The 18,194-nt window shown below is 50.4% G+C and overlaps 1 protein-coding gene across 1 annotated transcript in view; it reads right to left on the bottom strand.

Annotated features, from left to right (window-relative positions):
* The window catches only part of RELB (RELB proto-oncogene, NF-kB subunit), a 29,362-nt gene extending 11,696 nt beyond the window's left edge, over positions 1-17,666 (bottom strand). The window contains exons 1-7 of the mRNA XM_029243657.1: positions 17,423-17,666; positions 16,377-16,424; positions 12,935-12,943; positions 11,076-11,422; positions 2,080-2,237; positions 643-734; positions 330-461 (exon numbers count right to left, since the gene is read on the bottom strand). Coding sequence (XP_029099490.1) covers positions 330-461; positions 643-734; positions 2,080-2,237; positions 11,076-11,422; positions 12,935-12,943; positions 16,377-16,424; positions 17,423-17,477 — 841 coding nt within the window. The 5' untranslated portion in view covers positions 17,478-17,666. The remainder of the gene's footprint in view (positions 1-329; positions 462-642; positions 735-2,079; positions 2,238-11,075; positions 11,423-12,934; positions 12,944-16,376; positions 16,425-17,422) is intronic.
* Positions 17,667-18,194: the final 528 nt, after the last annotated feature.

Raw genomic sequence — 18,194 nt, 5'->3', positions numbered from 1 at the left:
TCCCAGAGGCTACCTAGTAAATGCTGACCCTTAGAATTGGGCAGTGTACAGCCTGCACACCACACAGGGTGTCACTGCCCATCATGCCTTGAACACAGACATGATGTCTGGAGCTGCGGCAGCCAGTTCATGACCATGAGGGAAAGCCCAAGAGAATCACAGAGCTGCTGGAACCAGCACCTGATATAGCTGAGCAGCTGAATCAACAGGAACAGCCTTAATAACTGAGAAAAAAAAAAGAACTCCCTGTCTGTTCATGCCATTGTATGTGGGGCTTTCTGGTACCTGCAGCCAAAGACAACCCTAATGGAACAGCACCCTCGACTCACTCTTGTCATAGACGGGCTCAGAGAGCACAGGGTCCATCCGGCGCAGCTGTCCTTGCTGGTCCCTGTATGAGGCCTGGAAGCAAATCCTCACGACATTCATGTCCACCTCCTGATGGTTCTTCAGGGACCCAGCTGCGGGAGAGATATGGGAAGGCTGAGTGTGGGGGGTGGAGACCCTGGTGGGGGGATGGGGGACAGGGAAGGGACGGGGCTGTGGTGGTGGTGGATACTGGAGAAGGCGAGGGGACAGGGGTGGCAGAGGGGGCGAGGGGTCTGAGAGGACAGGATGCTGAGGCTAGGCGTGGGGACTCACCATTGTAGGGGTCGATGCCCAGCTGAATCTTCCGCTCAATGGCCGCCTCGATCTCCTTCTTCCTCACACACTGGATGCCCAGGTTGTTAAAGCTGAGTCGGGGGGAAGGGGGCAAGGGGGGTAATCCTGAGGGGGCAGGTGTAGCCCTAACCCACAGGACGGCTCTGGTAGATGCTGTCTCAGGGCTCACAGTCTCAGAGCTGAGGCCCCCCAGGCCCAGGGGTCCCAGCATTGGGAGGGGACTGGGGTTCAAACCTTTCAGGGGTGTGGAGAATTCTTGAGAGAACTTATCTTTACCACAGGAAAGCACCTGTTGACCTCATTTATAATAAGAAAACTGCAAATTAAACAGCAATGTGATGCCAATTTTTTAAAAAACTCATCAAAACAGCAGAGATCAAAACATCTGACCATACCCTCTGCCGGTGATATTGTGGAGAATCAGGCACTCTCACCCATTGCTGGCGGGACTGTAAATTGCCCCAGCAATCACATATTGGAGGACAACATGGCAGTATTCATTCATTCTACCAATATTTCTTGAGCACCTACTGTGTGCCAGGGACTGTGCTAGGCACTGGGGGATACAGCAGGGAACAAAAGAGATAAAATCCTTGCTTTCATGGAGCTGACATTTTCACTAAGTTTATAAATCACTAAAAGTATAAATGCACAAACTTGGGGCCAGCAATTTCATTTTTAGTAATTCATCCTGCAGAAGAAAGAGTATATATGTGAAGCTGTTCACTGAAGCACAGTTAGTGATAGAGCAACAAGAGATTGGAACCATTCTGGGTGCCCATTCATAGGGACTTAATTAATTGTGTGCATCCATACATTGGAATAGTATGCAGTCAATAAAAAGGATAGGACAGCTCTAAATGTACTGACGGGAATTATCTCTAAGATGTACTGGAACATAAAAACAAGGTGCAAATGTCTGCTACCATTCATAAGGGAAGGAAAAAAATATAAATGCATAGCATATCTTTAGCTGCCTCCAGAGAGGGGCACTGGTGGCCAGAGGACCAAAGATGGAAGGAAATTTATTTTTCACTGCACACCCTTTCTGAACCTTTAAATTTTTAAATTAAAAACATATAAATTATAAAGCGAAAGAAAGAATGGGACTTGCAGCCAAGTCAGGTCTGCAGTCAAATTCCAGCTCTGCCATTGACTATCTGGGCTCTTTCGCCTCTCTGAGCCTCAGTTTCGTCCTCTACAAAACGGGGATAAATATAATGTGTGTGAATGCGTGTGCGGCAGGGTTCCAGGCCTAGGTAAGACCCTCCACGGCCCCCAGGCCTCAGTTTCCCCATCTAGGAAATGCAGTGGGGAGAGTCTGGCTAAGCTGCCTCTGCTCCTAAGGTTTTCTGGGGTGATCCTCAGCCCCTCAAAATCTCCGTGACCAAGGGTGAGGGGTCAGGGCTCAGGTACCTGTGCCGGGGGCTGACATGAGGCCGGAGCCGCACCCTGCAGACGCCGTCCGTGCAGTCTTTCCCCACGAGACTGTGAGGGTGAACGCGGTGAGGCCAGTCCTTCCACACCAGGCACGCGGTCACCTCCACCTCCCGCAGCCCTCCACAATCCCGGAGCTGCAGGAAGACAGGTGCTCTTGGGGTCCCTTTGCAAACACCCGCACCCATCCAAGCCTCCTTTGGCAGCTCCCCGCCCCTCCCCTCTCCCCCGACGATGGAGGAATGTTTGCTGAAGACCCCTCCAGGATCCTAAACCGGAGGCTTCCAACCTGGGGGCCTCATAACATGAGAGCTGCCCCACAGATGTGCCTTCTTTCGCCACTCGACTTTAAAAACATTGCATGCACACAAGGTCTCCAAGTACAGCCCACAGATAACATACTAATTGTGGAGAGACCAGGTAGACACCACCTTAACCATATGATCAAGGTCAGCGTCACCACTACGGGGCCAAAGTAACACAGGCATCCCCTGATGGGATGTACTGGGAAGAACACGTCACTTCTATGACAGCCCCTTCAGAAGTGCATCACCGGAATCTAATCAGGAGGAAACATCAGAAAAGCCCAAACTGTGGTCATCTGGTCAGACATGAAAGACAATAAAAATACGGGTGTCATATTTTGGGTTAAAAGAGAACAAAACATGTATTTTGACCTGGCTGGTAGTTACACAGTGTGTATATATATATATATATATATATATATATATATATATGTCAAAATTCCTAGAGCTATACACTTAAGATTTGATAAAATATAACTCAATTTCAAAAAAAAAAAAAAAAAGAGGAGAGAGGCTACAGAGACACGATAACCAAATGCAACATAGGATCCTTGATTGGATCCTGGATTGGGGGGGAACAATTATAAAACACACATTTGGGGGACAATTGGGAAATTTAAGTATGGACTGTATATTAGATGATATTATGGAATATTATTAATTTTCCTAGGGATGGTAATGAGTGTCCTAGACATGCAGGAGCTTATTTTTAGGAGATGCCCATTGAAGTATGTAGAGGTGAAATAACATGATATTTACAACTTATCTGCAAATGGGTCCGCAAAAAACACAATGTGTATTTGTGTGTGTGTGAGCGCTGTGCATGCGTGTATGTGTGTGTTTGTGTGTATGGAGAGAGAGTGACAGATATAGCGAGTGGGGCCAAATGTCAACTGGTACGTACAGGTGAAGGGTACACAGGTGCTTATGGCACTCTTAATTTTTCTGGAGATTAAAATTTTTTTCATCTAAACTCATCAAAATGTGTACATTAAATACATGCATTGTTTGTATATCAGTTATACCTCAATGAAACAAACAAACAAAAAACCTAGAAAACAAAAGATTTAAAGGATTTTTTTTTTCCAGAATAAAAAGTTGGGGCAGGGTGGGGGAGGGAAGGACTTGGAGTCTGGGGTCAGCAGATGCAATCTCATATATAGGATGGATAAACAACAAGGTCCTACTGTATATCAGAGAACTCTATTCAATACCCTGTGATAAACCATGATGGAAAAGAACATGAAACAGAATATATATATATATATATATATATATATATATATATATATATATATGTATAACTGAATCACTTTGCTGTACAGCAGAGATTAACACAACATTGTAAATCAACTATACTTCAATAAAATAATGTTTTTAAAAAGTTGGGGAAAATCTGGAGCTTACATTTTAAAAGTATGAGACATCACGTTATTCCAGATTTCCAGATTCTCTTTTTTAAAAGGGAAGTTATGGCAACTGGGCCTGGACTTCTACTCAGCAGTCACGTGGGGCAGCAGATAGAAACTGGCCCCTTGAGACAGGACCCAGACCCACGTGGCCGCTTGGCTTTCCTGGGTCACTCACAGGGCCCTAACTGGCCTGAAAGAACCACAAAAGCCTGCTCCGAATGTGTAAAGCCGGTGCCTATAAAATACAACGAACAGGTGCGTCTCAGTGAGGGAGTACTGCCCTCTAGGGGGCGTTTGGGATACTGAGGACAATTCTGGTTGACACTGGGATCGGGACCCACAGCAGGCAGTACAGGGCCACAGATGCTACACAGCCTGCAATACCAGGACAGTCCCACACAAGTCCTGCAAGACCTCTGAATGTCCCGCCAACATTCACATCAGTGACAAACCTGTTTTAAATGGTCAGAACCCAGAACCTCCTTCCATTTTACATGTACAGTATTTTTTCCCATAACTTTCAAATACACTGAATTTTCAAGGACTGCAATCACCATGTTAATTGAGAGAAGACTGGTTTCATTTGAACTCAGAATTGTTCACCACTTTGGTGGCCTTTTTTTTTTTTTGCTGCGCCACTGGACTGCCAGGGAATTCCCAATTGTTCACCATTTTGGAAAATCCTGTCACCTATGGCCACGCTGGACTTGTGGCATTTAAGTCGCCAAGTCCCCACACTGAGTCGGGCTGCATTCATGCTGCTGTATTAATGAAATCCAAAGCAACTGCTACTTTGTTTTCATTTCCCTGAGGCTGTGCCCAAGCATTTACATACTGAAATAAATGTGCTTGTATAGGCTGTATAATTTTCCTTTTATTTCTCCTTCATACTAAAGTTGGGGCATTATGGATTTCAGGGATGATTATGAGTAGACAATTTATATTGAGTAGACAAATTTCATTGAGTCAGATGGGTTAAAACCATTAGTTTAACCAGCTCCCTGATGTAACATTAGGAGATTCTGAAAGGCAAGATTTCTGCAAGGCTGAAAGCTTTTCATCCTTTTTTTTTTGGCTGCACCATGCGGCATGTGGGATCTTAGCTCCCTGACCAAGAATAGAACCCGCGGCTCCTGAAGCGGAAGCTCGGAGTCTTAACCACTGGACCGCCAGGGAAGTCACGAAAGCTTTTCATCTTTGAGATGTCATGCGAGATTGTGGATAGACGTTAGGCCTTGAAGTGAGTCAGAACTGGTACCAAACCAGGCTCTACCTGGTGATAAACCTCTCTGGTCTTACCATCCTTATCTGTAAAATAGGTACTAAGTACCTGGCACACAAGAGCACTTAGTAAATGGCAGTAATCACTACAATGAATTTGCTGTGTACCCTTGTGCAAGTAACTGACACTCTCTGAGCCTCAGTTTCCTCCTCTAAAAGATGGGGATGAAAATACTAAATCGAAATTCAGAGTCAGGTCACCCCCTGTTGTTGGACATTTACTGCTCTAACTCTTTGAAATCAAAACCAACACAAAGCTAGAATAACTGCCTGGAAAGACTTAGAAATAAAAAGTTGGGGAAAACACAGCCTCAAAATATCACCCCACAGGTAATGTACTAATTACAAAGGGAAAGCTATACCTTTTCAATGGTGGTCACTCCCTGTTATGGGCTAAACTGCACACCCCCAAAATTCATATGTTGTAGCTCTAGCTCCCAGTACCTCAGAATGTGACTGTATTTGGAGATAGAGCCTTTAAAGAGGCGAGTCAATTAATGAGGCCTTAGGGTGGGTCCTAATCCAGTCTCCTCATGGCCTTATAAGAAGAGGTAATTTGGACACACAAAGAGTGTGCTAACACTGCTGACACTGGACACACACCAGTGCTGACACAGAGGAAAGACCAAGTGAGGACACAGCGAGAAGGCAGCCGTCTGCAAGCCCAGGAGAGAGGCCTCAGAGGAAACCAGCCCTGCTAATAGCTCGGTTTTGGACTTCCAGCCTCCAGAACTGTGAGACAGTAACTTCCTGTGGTTCAAGGCACGCAGTCTGTGGTACTTTGTTATGGCAGCCCGAGCTGACTAATACATCACCTTCACCACGGGCTCCGACTCAGCATCAGATATTAACCTGCCACTCCATGGCCATGACGTGAGACGCCTAGGGGGCCACAGCACCACCGCTGCGGTATTCCCACCAAAATGAATCACCTCATCTAATCTGGAAACAGCCAATAAATTCGGAATGTGGGACATTCTACAAAACGCCTTTCCTGTCCTCCACGAATGTCCCTGTCCTGAAATGCAAAGACAGACTGAGGAATGAACCCAAGTCAAAAGATACCAAAGACACCTGTCTTCCTCTGTTTGGGCTGCTGTGACAAAATACCATGAACTGGGTGGCGTATACACAACGGAAATTTATTTCTTGACAGTTCTGGAGGCTGGAAGCCCAAGATCAGGGCGACAGCACGATTGGGTTCTGGTGAGGGCCTCTTTTGGGTGCAGACTGTGTCACTGTGACCTCACATGGTGGAAGGGACCTTCCCCATCACCTTCTGGGTTAGGGTTTCAATATATGAATTGGAGGGTGGGGGACACAAACATTCAGACCATAGCAACACCTGACAACTAAAGGCAGCACGTGATCCTGGACTGGATTTTAAACAAACAGACAAGAAAAGAAACAGGTATAAAGGATATCTGGGGTCAGCTGGGATCATTAGACTATGGACTTAATCTTAGATAATATTCTTGCATGAATATTACGTTTCTAGAATGTGATAACAGCACTGTGATTAGACAAGGTCCTACATTGTAGAAAAAAGTCATGGCTCTTGAGAGATACAGGCTGAAACATTTTGAGTGAAGTGTCATATCTCTGACTCACTTTCAAATCTTCCTCCGTAAATGTCTATATAAAGAGAGGCAGGCTTCCCTGGTGGCGCAGTGGTTAAGAATCCGCCTGCCAATGCAGGGAACATGGGTTCAAGCCCTGGTCCAGGAAGATCCCACATGCCGCGGAGCAACTAAGCTCGTAAGCCACAACTACTGAAGCCTGTGCACCTAGAGCCTGTGCTCCACAACAAGAGAAACCACCGCCATGAGAAGCCCACACACCACAACAAAGAGTAGCCCCCGCTCACCGCAGCTAGAGAAAGCCGGCGTGCAGCAACGAAGACCCAACACAGCCAAAACTAAAGTAAATAAAATAAATAAATTTATTTTTTAAAAAAAGAAGAAAAAAGAGAGAGGCATTGGGAATTCCCTGGCGGTCCAGTGGTTAGGACTCTGTGTTTTCACTGCCAAGGGCCCGGGTTCATTCCCTGGTCCAGGAACTAGGATCCCACAAGCCTCGCGGCATGGCCAAAAAAATAAACCAAGAGAGAGGCATAAAGCAAATGTGGCAAAAGGATGCGGGCGTTCATTGCGCTATCCTTGTCTATTTTGCATAGGTTTAAAATTTTTCCAAAAAAGTTGAGACATAAAGTTGAAAAAATATCCCTTATCAAATTGGAAAAACAGACAAAATGCTTAAAGATAAATGAGGGGCTACAAAATTGCCCCTTAACGTACCACACTTGCCCATTCCTGAAAAGCCAGTGATGGAATATACGTTTCAAAGTAAACCGTTCTTTTCACCAGAATGTCCCACTAACACGCTACTTCTGGCCACAACACCTGGAGCCAAATCCAATAACAACAACTACAACCACCTGTCTGAGTAAGGGGTCCTGTACACCAGTGCTGGGCCATCTCCCTGGTTTCCTCACAGTGTCCTGTGGGGGCAGGAGCTTCATCCCCATTTTACAGATGAGGAAACTGAGGCCAAGGGAAGCACTGGACTTGCCCTACATTTACAGCTGGTAAATGGCAGTGCCAGGACCAAAGCCCAAGTCTTTCTGACCCTAAAATCCAAACTTGTTGGGGTAGGACAGGGTTGCTCTGCTAATCCCCCAAGTAAAGCTCTGAGTACAAATCCCACTGAGGAAGAGGAGAGGGAAACAGATCTCACACGAGGGAGCTGGGACCTGGGGCCAGGGTCAGGGATGGCGTCCCTGAGGTGGGCTGAGGCCTCACGGGTGAATAGGAGGTGACCAGGCTGCAGGTGGAAAGCACTCCAGGCAGGAGGAATGGCACAGGCAAAGGGCTGGTGGCTGGATGGTGGTGAGTGAGGAGGGCTGGATGGGAATGGGCAGGAGAAGCCGGACCATGAAAGGTCTTAGAGGCTCAGGGAGGATCTTGGGTTTCCTCCTGAGGGTGCTAGGGAGCCAAAGGAGGATTCTGAACAGGGGAGAGGAGCAGATATGTAATTTAACAGCACCCCTCTGGTGGTCTTGTATGGGGAAATCTGGAGGAGACTGAGAGCTGGTCACCAGGGAGGAAGCTGGAGGTCAGGGAGCAGATGAGCCCGGGATCCAGGGCTGGTGGGATGGTGAGGACATAATTCAGGGTCCACGGACACTTGGGCAAAGACCCAGAAACACATGAAGTCTCCGTATTGGAAAGGCACATGAACCAGGCCTCTCAGAAATCACTGGGAGAGACAGTCATGCATGCAAGCCCCCAGGCAGGGCAATTTGGCAACAGCCGTCAAATTATCTTTGACGGGCAATCCCACTTCCAGAAGTTGTTTTTTTTTTTAACTTTTATTTTTTGGCCATGCCACACAGCTTGCAGGATCTTAGTTCCGCCACCTGGAATCAAACCCGTGCCCCCTGCAGTGGAAGCGTAGAGTCTTAACCACTGGACCGTCAGGGAAGTCCTAAAATGTGTTTTTTTTAACTTAAGAATATATCTTGGAGCTGAGCTCACATCAGCATGACTGAAGCTGCCTTATTCTCTTTACCATCTCATCCCACCGTGTGGACATAGGATACTATATTGTGCAAGTCTCCTATTGGTGGACATTTTGGTTGTTTCCTGTTTCCCGCTATTACAAGCAGGGCTGTAGAGAACGACTCAGTTCATCTATTATTTCCTTCATGTGTGTCACTCAAATAACTTCTGGAAGGGAATCTGGTGGTCCAGTGGTTAGGACTCTATGTTTCCACTGGCCTGGGTTCAATCCCTGGTTGGGGAAATAGATCCCACAAGCTGCATGGCACAGCCAAAAAAAACCCAAAAAACAAAAAACCCCACACATTTTATATACACACACGCACGCGCGCTCCCCTTTATGTACAAAAGGGGGATAGTATATACGTATATATATATTTGCCTGTATTATCATTAATCATAAAATACTCCTGAAAGGCTCCATGAGATATTGATAACAATGGTTACCTCTGGGTGGCGGGGGGAACCTGGAGGCAGGAATGGGGGACTTTTGTTCATTTTAATTTAAATTAAGTTATGTTAATTTAACATGACTCTTCATATTTTTGAATGTTTTGATCCACATCATATGATCCAAAATTTTAAAACAAAATAAAGGGCTTCCCTGGTGGCACAGTGGTTAAGAATCCGCCTGCCAATGCAGGGGACACGGGTTCGAGCCCTGGTCCAGGAAGATCCCACATGCCGCGGAGCACCTAAGCCCCAGCGCCACAACTACTGGAGCCTGGGCTCGCAACAAGAGAAGCCACCGCAACGAGAAGCCCATGCACTGCAATGAAGAGCAGCCCCCGCTCGCTGCAACTAGAGAAAGCCCGCGCAGCAACAAAGACCCAACACAGCCAAAAATAAAATAAAAAATAAAATAAAATAAAGATGGGTATAGTTGAAAATCTTGTCTGTACCTTATCCATTCAGCACTGCCTCCAAAAAAGAATTCACCTGTATTTGTTTTCCTTTCCAGAGTTTCTGTACGCAAATACTACCAAATACAAATTGAAAATCTTATTTTCCCCTCTTTTTGACAGACACGGTAGTACAGTTTACCTTGAACAATGTGGGGAGTGGGGGAGGGAGCGCTGGGACACCAACCCTGCCTGCAGTGGGAAATCCACCTATAACTTATAGCTGGTCCTCAGTATCCGTGTTTCTGCGGTTCCGCCTGGGGGGATTCCAACAACTGGGGATCGTATTTACTGTTGAAAAAAATCCCCCTTTGGGCTTCCCTGGTGGCGCAGTGGTTGAGAGTCCGCCTGCCGATGTAGGGGACGCGGGTTCGTGCCCCGGTCCGGGAAGATCCCACACGCCGCGGAGCGGCTGGGCCCGTGAGCCACGGCCGCTGAGCCTGCACGTCCGGAGCCTGTGATCCGCAACGGGAGAGGCCACAACAGTGAGAGGCCCAAAAATCCCCGTTTAAGCGGACCCGCCCAGTTCAAACCCATGTTGTTCAAGGGTCAACTGTATAATACCCACAAAATTCTGCACCTCAATTTAAACAAAATGAATATATCTTGGAGATGGATACTTCCACATCAGTACCTAAGGGATGGCTTCATTTAAAATTTTTTCTGTATTAGCTGTATGTATTTATATCTATCTGCACACTTACACAGATACATTTGTCCCTGCTGCATAGGACTGCAATCGGTAGATTATCGATTATTTCACCAGTGCCCTGATGATTAACACGGAAACTTCCAATTCTTCTCTATACAAACAAGGCTGCAAGGGAGAAACTTGTACGTCCCTCTTTCACCCAGATGCAGGCATATCTACATGATAAGTTCCTAGAAGTGGAATGGCCCGGCCTAAGAGTACTAATGATAATAATAATTATACTAGTAATACTAGAAGCTCTCTCAATCGAGCACTCACCATGTTGGAGGTACTTGGCGTGTATAAGTAACTCATTTACTCCTCCCAACAACCCCAGGTGCTTGGTTATTATTATTATTCAGTTTTTTAATTTGTTTTCTGGCCACGCCACAGGGCCTGCAGGATCCTAGCTCCCCAACCAGGGATCGAACCCGAGTCCCCAGCAGTGTAAGTGTGGAGTCCCAACCACTGGACCGCCAGGGAAGTCCGTATTATCCCATTTTGTAGGGGAGGAGGCACAGAGGGAGCGAGTAACCCGCCCAAGGCAGTACCTGGATTCGAATCCAGATACTCTGATTCTTAAGGCCTCACTGGTGAACCGGGAGGCTACCAATGATAATTTTGGCCAATGCTGTCAAATTGCCGGGGAGAAGGCCTTTCTTTGAATGCCCTTTAAATTTAAGGCCAAGTGACAGTGGTATCACCTGCTCCAACAACAGCAACAGCAATAATAACAACCACCATAAAACACACGAATAATGAAATACATGCATATGCATCTCCGGGGCGGGGGACACGCGAGTCCCACCGCCCTTGGTGCCCACCTCGATGGCGGGCAGCGTCTTGCTGGCCTCTGTGCTGCTCTCCCCGAGGATGCTGCCGGCCGAGCGGCCCTCGCACTCGTAGCGGAAGCGCATGCCGCGCTGCTTGGGCTGCTCGGTGATGATCAGGTGCGGCCGCGGCCCGGGGCCCGGAGCCGGGGGCACTAGCCGGCCCAGAGGGCAGCCCCAGGGCGGCGGCGTGGCCGGGGGCGGGGGCGCCGCGGCGCCCAGGGTGACGGTGCTCAGGGAGGCCGCCCCGCGAGACACCAGGCGCGGCATCCCCTCGCCCGGGCCCGGCTGCGCCCCCTCCAGGCCGAAGCCATTCTCCTTGATGTACTCGTCGATGATCTCTGCGGGAGAAGCAAAACCTAGGGATGACGCTGATTGTCAAAGAAAAGGCTTTTTTTACCCCCAGACTTGTGCTGCTCTCGCCTTTTCCCGTCCGTTCATTTCTTCAAGACATATTTCTTGTGGGCCAAGGGCAGGGGCGTCAGCTCCGAACACAGAAAAGCCCCTGCCCTCCTTCTTGGAAACAGACGCGTAGCGTCCCCCCCCCCCCCCCCCGTTTCTTGAAGCCCAAAACCCCAGGGGTCGGCCTGGTTTCTCCTTCTCCTGCACCCTCCTGTCCACCCACCTCCGAAACAGCTCCTGAACCCATGCCTCCATCACCTCTCACCTGGATCAAGGTAGAACCAAGTCACAGGTACCCCTGCCTCCATCTTGCCCCATTTAATAACAACGAGAATAACAGGTGCTCTGCCCAAGCCGTTCCCATCTCAGAAGGCAGCACCACCATCCACGGTGCTCAAGCTGTGAGGACGCACATTTTTATCAGCTGCTCGCGATCGCACGTCTACTGTGTCCAATCCATGACCTTCTCCTGCCTCTACCTCAGATACACATTTACCTTCCCACCACCCGTCCCCACGCCCGCCGCTCCCTCCCTGGGCCACCCTCCGCCATTCCCCATCTGAACCACTACTCCTGTTCCCCACCTCGCCTCTTCCAGTCTATCTGCCAAACACAGCCAGAGGGATCTGATGTCAGACCCTGTCCCCTTCTGAACAGAAGCCTCCAGTGGCTCCCATCTCCCTAAGAGTCAAAGTCAACACCTTCCCCGTATAAAACTCTCCCCAAACTCCACTCATCTCGGGAAAACAGGACAAAGACAAAACCCACGCCCCTGACCTTGGCCACAGAGCCTTCTGTGGACGGGCCCCCTCTGTCCTGGGCTTCTTGCCTCCCACTGCCCCCTGTCATCACGCTCTGGCCTCTTTTCTGTCACTTGCACCCACCAAGACCGGCCCTCCCTCTTCAGGGCATTGGACTGGCTCCTCCATCTGCCTGTTCCACGCTTCCCCCCATTCAACCCGTGCTGGCTACTTCTCATCCTTCCGGTCTCAGCCCACCTCTTCAGAAAAGCCCAATCTAGTGTGTTTTCCCCAGGCCTCTTGCTGTTTATTTCCTTAGCCCAGTCTAACATTATTTTGTTCTTTATTCCTTTTCCTCCTGTCTCTGCCACTAGAGTATCAGTTCCAAGAGAGCAGGGACTTTGGTTCGTGGCTGAATCCCCGGTGCCTAGAACGGTGCCTGGCGTGCGGCAGGTGCTCAATACAACCCATCGAAGGAATGAACAATAGTTGTAGTAACAGTAACTAATATTAAAGACGGCTGGCATATGCTGAATCTTCACTAAGTGTCAAGCATTGCTAAGTACCCTGGGAGCACATGACTTTGTTAAAATTCCCCAGCAGTCCCAGAAGTCATACTGTGACCTCCTCCCCAACAAGGAAGGCCAAGGTCCCTCTCTGTGAGCACTTGGACTCCCCAGCCTCCCCCCAGAACTGCCCTGTGATACTCACCCAATTCATCTGTGGAAGGAAGAGAAAGAGAAAGGTGAGGTCCAGCAAGTGGTCAAGACTTTCATCTTTTAAGACAGATTCCCCAACCCCATCCCCTCCCGGAGCCCTTCCCCCTTCCTCCATCCTGGGAAATCCTGGGCTCTGACTCCCTGGGATGTTAAGCCCTAACCCCCATCTCTCCCTCCTGGCCTACCCTCCCTTCAGCTCCCAACGTTGGGGTCCCAGGGTCAGGCTACCCTCAAATGCCTCCCCCTAAAAACCTTTAGATCGGGGATTATGAAGCAGTGTTGAGAATCTAAGGAAAAGCCAAGGGTCTCATCACCAGGGGAAAAAAATGGATGCCCAAGATTCTAAACAAAATGTGGGGGTGGAGCCCTCCCTAAAGCCCGCCCTAGACCCCGGGAGATCACTTCCTGGTGTCTGAAGATCCAGGAACGCTGATCCTTCACTTCTAGGCAGCCACCTCCCTCTGCATCCCATGCCAGTCCCCAGCAGTACCCAGCCGGTATCCGGGATTTGCCCCTACTTCCTGAGGGGGGAATGACAGCAATGCTGGGGAAGCCCCTTATCACCTCCTCAGGAAAGCTCAGCCCTGGAGGGGACCGTGAAGGATGGAAACCAACCTCCCATGATTCCACAGACAGAACAAGGGGAGTCCAGAGGGAGCAAGCAAGCCTGTGGGGTCACACAGCAAGGGAGGGCAGACCGGGGCCAGATGCCCCATCCAGGGTTGCCTGCGCTGGCTGCTGGCCACTGAATCGTTGCCAGCCTGCCCTGCTGCCAGACCTGTCCTCCTCCTCCACTCTCGGGGAGTGGCTCCCAGAGCCAGACCTTTGCTCCCTGGAAAGCAGTCTTCCCGCCCCGCTTATCTCATGTGATCTGTGAAGTCACCAGGGTGGGGAGGACATCCCCACTTGGTAGATGGGGACACTGAGGCTGGGAGAGAGGAAGGGACACGCTACAGATCACTGGCAGGGCCAACTTCAAGTCACTTCAACTTGGAAACACCTTCTCAGGCATTCGTGCTGGATGACCTGGGGATCCAAAGATGAGTTAGACTTTGTCTGAGCCCTCAAGGAGCTCCCAGGCTGCGAGGGGAAACTGAGGCCCGAGCAGCTGTGGCTGAAGTTTTGTACTGCCTCAGTTCAAATCCTGGCTCTGTTCTTTGCTAACCATGTGGCCTTGAGCCCATTATTTAGACTCTTTTTGTGCCTTGGTTTCTTCATCTATAAAATGGACACAATAATAATGTTTGTCTGGTTGGGCTGTTTAATATACGGGAAGCACTTAGTACTGCCATAATAGTAGACGATACATAAATACTGGCTGCTGTTGGGTAAGGTGTTGGGAGACATTATTTTATGGATGTGGGTAAATTGCTTCCCCTCTCTAGGCCTCAGATTGTCTGTCTATAAAATGGGGAGGTTGGAAGACATGGTTTCAGAGCACGGGGTGTGGAGTCACAAAGATGTTAGTTTGAATCCCGGCTGTCACTTCTGGCTGTGTTGCCTTGGGAAAGTTGCCTAGCCTCTCTGAGCCTCCTTCTCTAAAAAAATGTCTGATATACCTCAGGCATTAACATGAAGATTTAGAAGCACACTGGGAAATTGCTTAGCACAGGGTCCGACCACTTCAGGCCCTCCATAAAACTTAGCCATTATTATTATTGTCTAAAATCCTCTTTCAGCCAGGAAATGTTAGGGACTTCTTCTCTTTATTCAGGGCTCAGCTCAAATAACAACCTGCCTCCCTCCCAAACTCCCACACAAACTTGCCACCATTCAGGGCCAGCCAGGATGGGCCACACTTGAGCAGCTGTCTTTCATGCCTCAGGGCCTTTGCACAGGCTGGTCTCTACCAGAATGCTCTTCCTTCAGATCTTTGCATGCCTCCTCCTCCACTTTCAGGTCCCTGGTCAAATGTCACCTCCTAGATGGGTCTTCCCTGACTACTTTATCCAAGATATCCCCCAGAACCCCCACTCCAGTCACTCACAGTTAGGTGCCTTGTTTTTATCATTTTCATGGCACTGGCTAGGATTTGACATGACCTTATTTTAGAGTGATTCATATCTGTCTCCTGTAGACTGTGAACACCAGAGAGTAGGAAACACACCTGCCCCATCCCCACTGTATACCCAGGGCCCAGTATGTGTTTGGCCCATCAAAACGAGGGAAAATTTCCCTCCCAGTCTATCTCAGTCGTTCTCCCATCCCCACCATGCTATTTAGGTGTCACTGATCCCAAGATTTGTTTAGGGCCTTTATCACATTTTATAATCCTACATTTAATTCACTGTGTACATATCTGCTTCCACATCTAGGTAGGGAACCCTGTGAGGGCAGAGCCAGGGCAGTCTTGGTCACTGCTGAGTGCTCAGCACTGCCCAGCCCAGGGCCAGGTATGCAATTGGAACTCAATAAACATCTGCCGAGTGGACAACGTCGGAAATTACTCTCAATTGAAAGAAACCAAAGATCTAGGTCTTGGGTCAGAAAAGTCTCAACCTTGCTCTTGCCCAGAACCAGTGCTTGGCAGTACCTGTTCCCAATGCCATCTCCCACCTTTCACTATCTCCCAAACTCACAAACCTCTTAAGAGAACCCGCAGGGCCTCCTCCACAGCCACGCCAGCACTTCTGGGGTCCATCCCAAGATTTTACCTCCCGAGAGAGGTTCAGACCCAGCCCACTGGGGTCACTGAGTTTTCCTGGTGGCAGGGCTCAATCCCTGCCCTCCAAATTCCAGCACATTTATGAGAGATGATGTCATCCTTTGGCCATGCTTCTGCATTTCCTTGGGCAGCACTGAATTTTGGATGGCACAGGATGAGGGGCCTTATAGACTAGTGGTTCTCAGCATCTCTTGGGAAGTTGCTAGAAATGCAAACTCTTAGAGCCCATCCTGGAGCTACTGAATCAGAAACTCTGGAGGTGGGGCCCAAAACTCTGTTTTAACAGTTCTCTGGGTGACCCTTAACTGTGTGCCAGACACTGCTTTAATACTGTTATTGCTTTAATACTGATACTGTTTAGCTGTACCAGCTCATTGAATCCTCTCGGTCCCTCTGAGGCATTGATATTATGCCCATCCTACAGATGAGAAAGACTGAGGCCCAGAGAAGGGAAGTGACTTACAGTGAAGGGGTGGTGGCACCAGTAATGTAATTATTACGCTCTGCACTACCATAGTGAATCTCTAAAGAGGACTCTCTTAGAGAGTGAATAGGTCGTTAGTTTTACTTCCCCAGATCCTTATCACCCGGGAGGTAGGGGCATCTGGGGACCCCATCTCAACGGGCAGGGAGGGATACAGGCTGAGGAAAGCTGAGGTAGACCTCCGCAAAACCCCCAGACAGAGGTGTACACAATGCCACCTCCATAGGATTCCTCCTGCCCCATCCTGAGCGTGCAGATGGGCAGGAGCTGTGGAGGGCTTCTCACCCGTGGTCCTGGAAACGGCGAGCGAGAGCGAGGAGAGGTCCGCGGCCCCTGCAGGGATGGAGGCATGTCTCAGGAGGTGATGGAAATACGGCGGGAGAACCAGAGAATCTCCCAAGCCCCACCCCGTTCCTCTCCTGGCCCCGCCCCTTTGGAGCATGCCCCTCACCCTTATAGCCCGCATGGTCCGGCCTTCCTTCCTTAACTCATGGACAGGTTCCCTAGTTTCTGTCAGTCACCCCACCCTTCATCACACTCAGGCCCTGCTCCTTCTCTCCCTTAAGAAGGCTGAGAAGGGCCTGGAGGAGCTCTTCTCAGCCTGTTAGGAAAGCCCCCGCCCTCTTCCTTATTTCAGGGTCAGACCCTCCCTCTTCACTTTTCCAGTGTCAGGCCCGTCCCCTTCTCCCTCAGACCCTGCCACTTCTCTCCAGAGGCAAGCCCCACCTCCTCTTTCTTCTCTGAGTCAGACCCCGCCCTCTATTTTTCAGAGCAGGCCCTCCCCCTTCTCTCTGCCAGAGTCGGGCCCGCCTCTTCTCCCTCTCCGAGTACGGCCCCTTCCCCGTATCTCCCTTAAGCCCCGCCCCTTACTCTGAGTAGGTGAGACCTTGCCTCTTTGAGTTTAGGTCCCGCCCTCTTCTCGCACTCATGGTCAGGCCCCGCCCCCTTCTGTGGGCCAGGCCTCTCCTTTTTCTCCCTGTCTGTGTCTGGCCACGCCCAGTCCCTCAGGAGCAGCTCCCGCTCCTCCTTCTCCGAGTCAGGCTCTGCCCCTCCCCTCTCGTAGTCGGGCCCCGCCCCCTTCTTTGCCTCAGGGTCAGGCCCCGCCCCCTTCTCACTCTCTAGTGGGACGTCTCTCTCTTACCTTGGACCGGACCCGGTCACCATCCTCTGCCTCCTTCCTTCCCTTTGATATAGTGTCCCCGGTACCGTCACACTCTCCCCGCAAAACCCCTAAGACTCCTGTAGGAACCCCCAGACCACTCCAGGACCCCAGGCCTCCCGCATCTCCAGTCCCGCCCCAGACTCCTCTCCTGAACCCCGGCCCCTCTTACCCAAGGCCCCCAGCTCCGGCGCAGCGGACGATCTGGCGACGCGGCGACTCGGCATGGCCCAACCAGTGGGGACTGACGGCCCGGAGGCCAGCCCAGACCAAAACACACACACGCGGGCAGGCCGAGCGGCCAGGTGGCACGGTCCGGCGGACGATCGCGGGTCGGGAGAGCGACGCAGGGGCTGGGGCCGCAGGCCGGGCTGGACGCGCGGCGCCCGGGTTGCGGGGGGCGCCGGGCCGGGCCGGGCGGGCGGCGGGCGGGGGCGGGGCGGCGGAATTCCCCGGCGCCGCCGGCCTGCGCGCTCATTGGCCTGCACCCTGTCGTTACGTCACGCCAGGGAAACGGGAAAACCCCCACGCGTCACGTGGCCTCGGGGGCGGGGCCGGCCGGGAAGAGGAGGCCGGGGCACAGGAGGGGCCCGGCCCGCGACGATGCCCATTGCTCTGGTTGAGACCACTGAGTCCTGCTTGGGGCCAGTCACAACCTACCCATGGAGCAAGTAAGAAGACTGAGGCCTGCCCACCCCAGGTCTGCCAACCGGACTTGACCTGTTGTTTCTCTGTCTCGAAGGGAAGCTTTGGGATCAGGAGGTTACCAGAGCTCCATAGCTGCCAATGATGATAATCTTTTCGAAACCTCCACGGTCTCTCTACAGCTCAGTTCCTTAACCTGAGTAAATCGGGAGTGATCATACGTAAAAGTTTAAAGCTAGGATGTCAGCTGTAGGACTTGTCTGTTTTGTTCCTTGCTGTATCCCCAGCACCCAGAACAG

Source organism: Monodon monoceros, unplaced genomic scaffold (genome assembly GCF_005190385.1).
Source record: "Monodon monoceros isolate NGI ecotype Baffin Bay Population unplaced genomic scaffold, NGI_Narwhal_1 Super_Scaffold_10, whole genome shotgun sequence".
Lineage (NCBI taxonomy): Eukaryota > Metazoa > Chordata > Mammalia > Artiodactyla > Monodontidae > Monodon > Monodon monoceros.
Note: the sequence above shows the minus strand (reverse complement) of the source record. Positions and strands in the feature narration are given on the sequence as shown.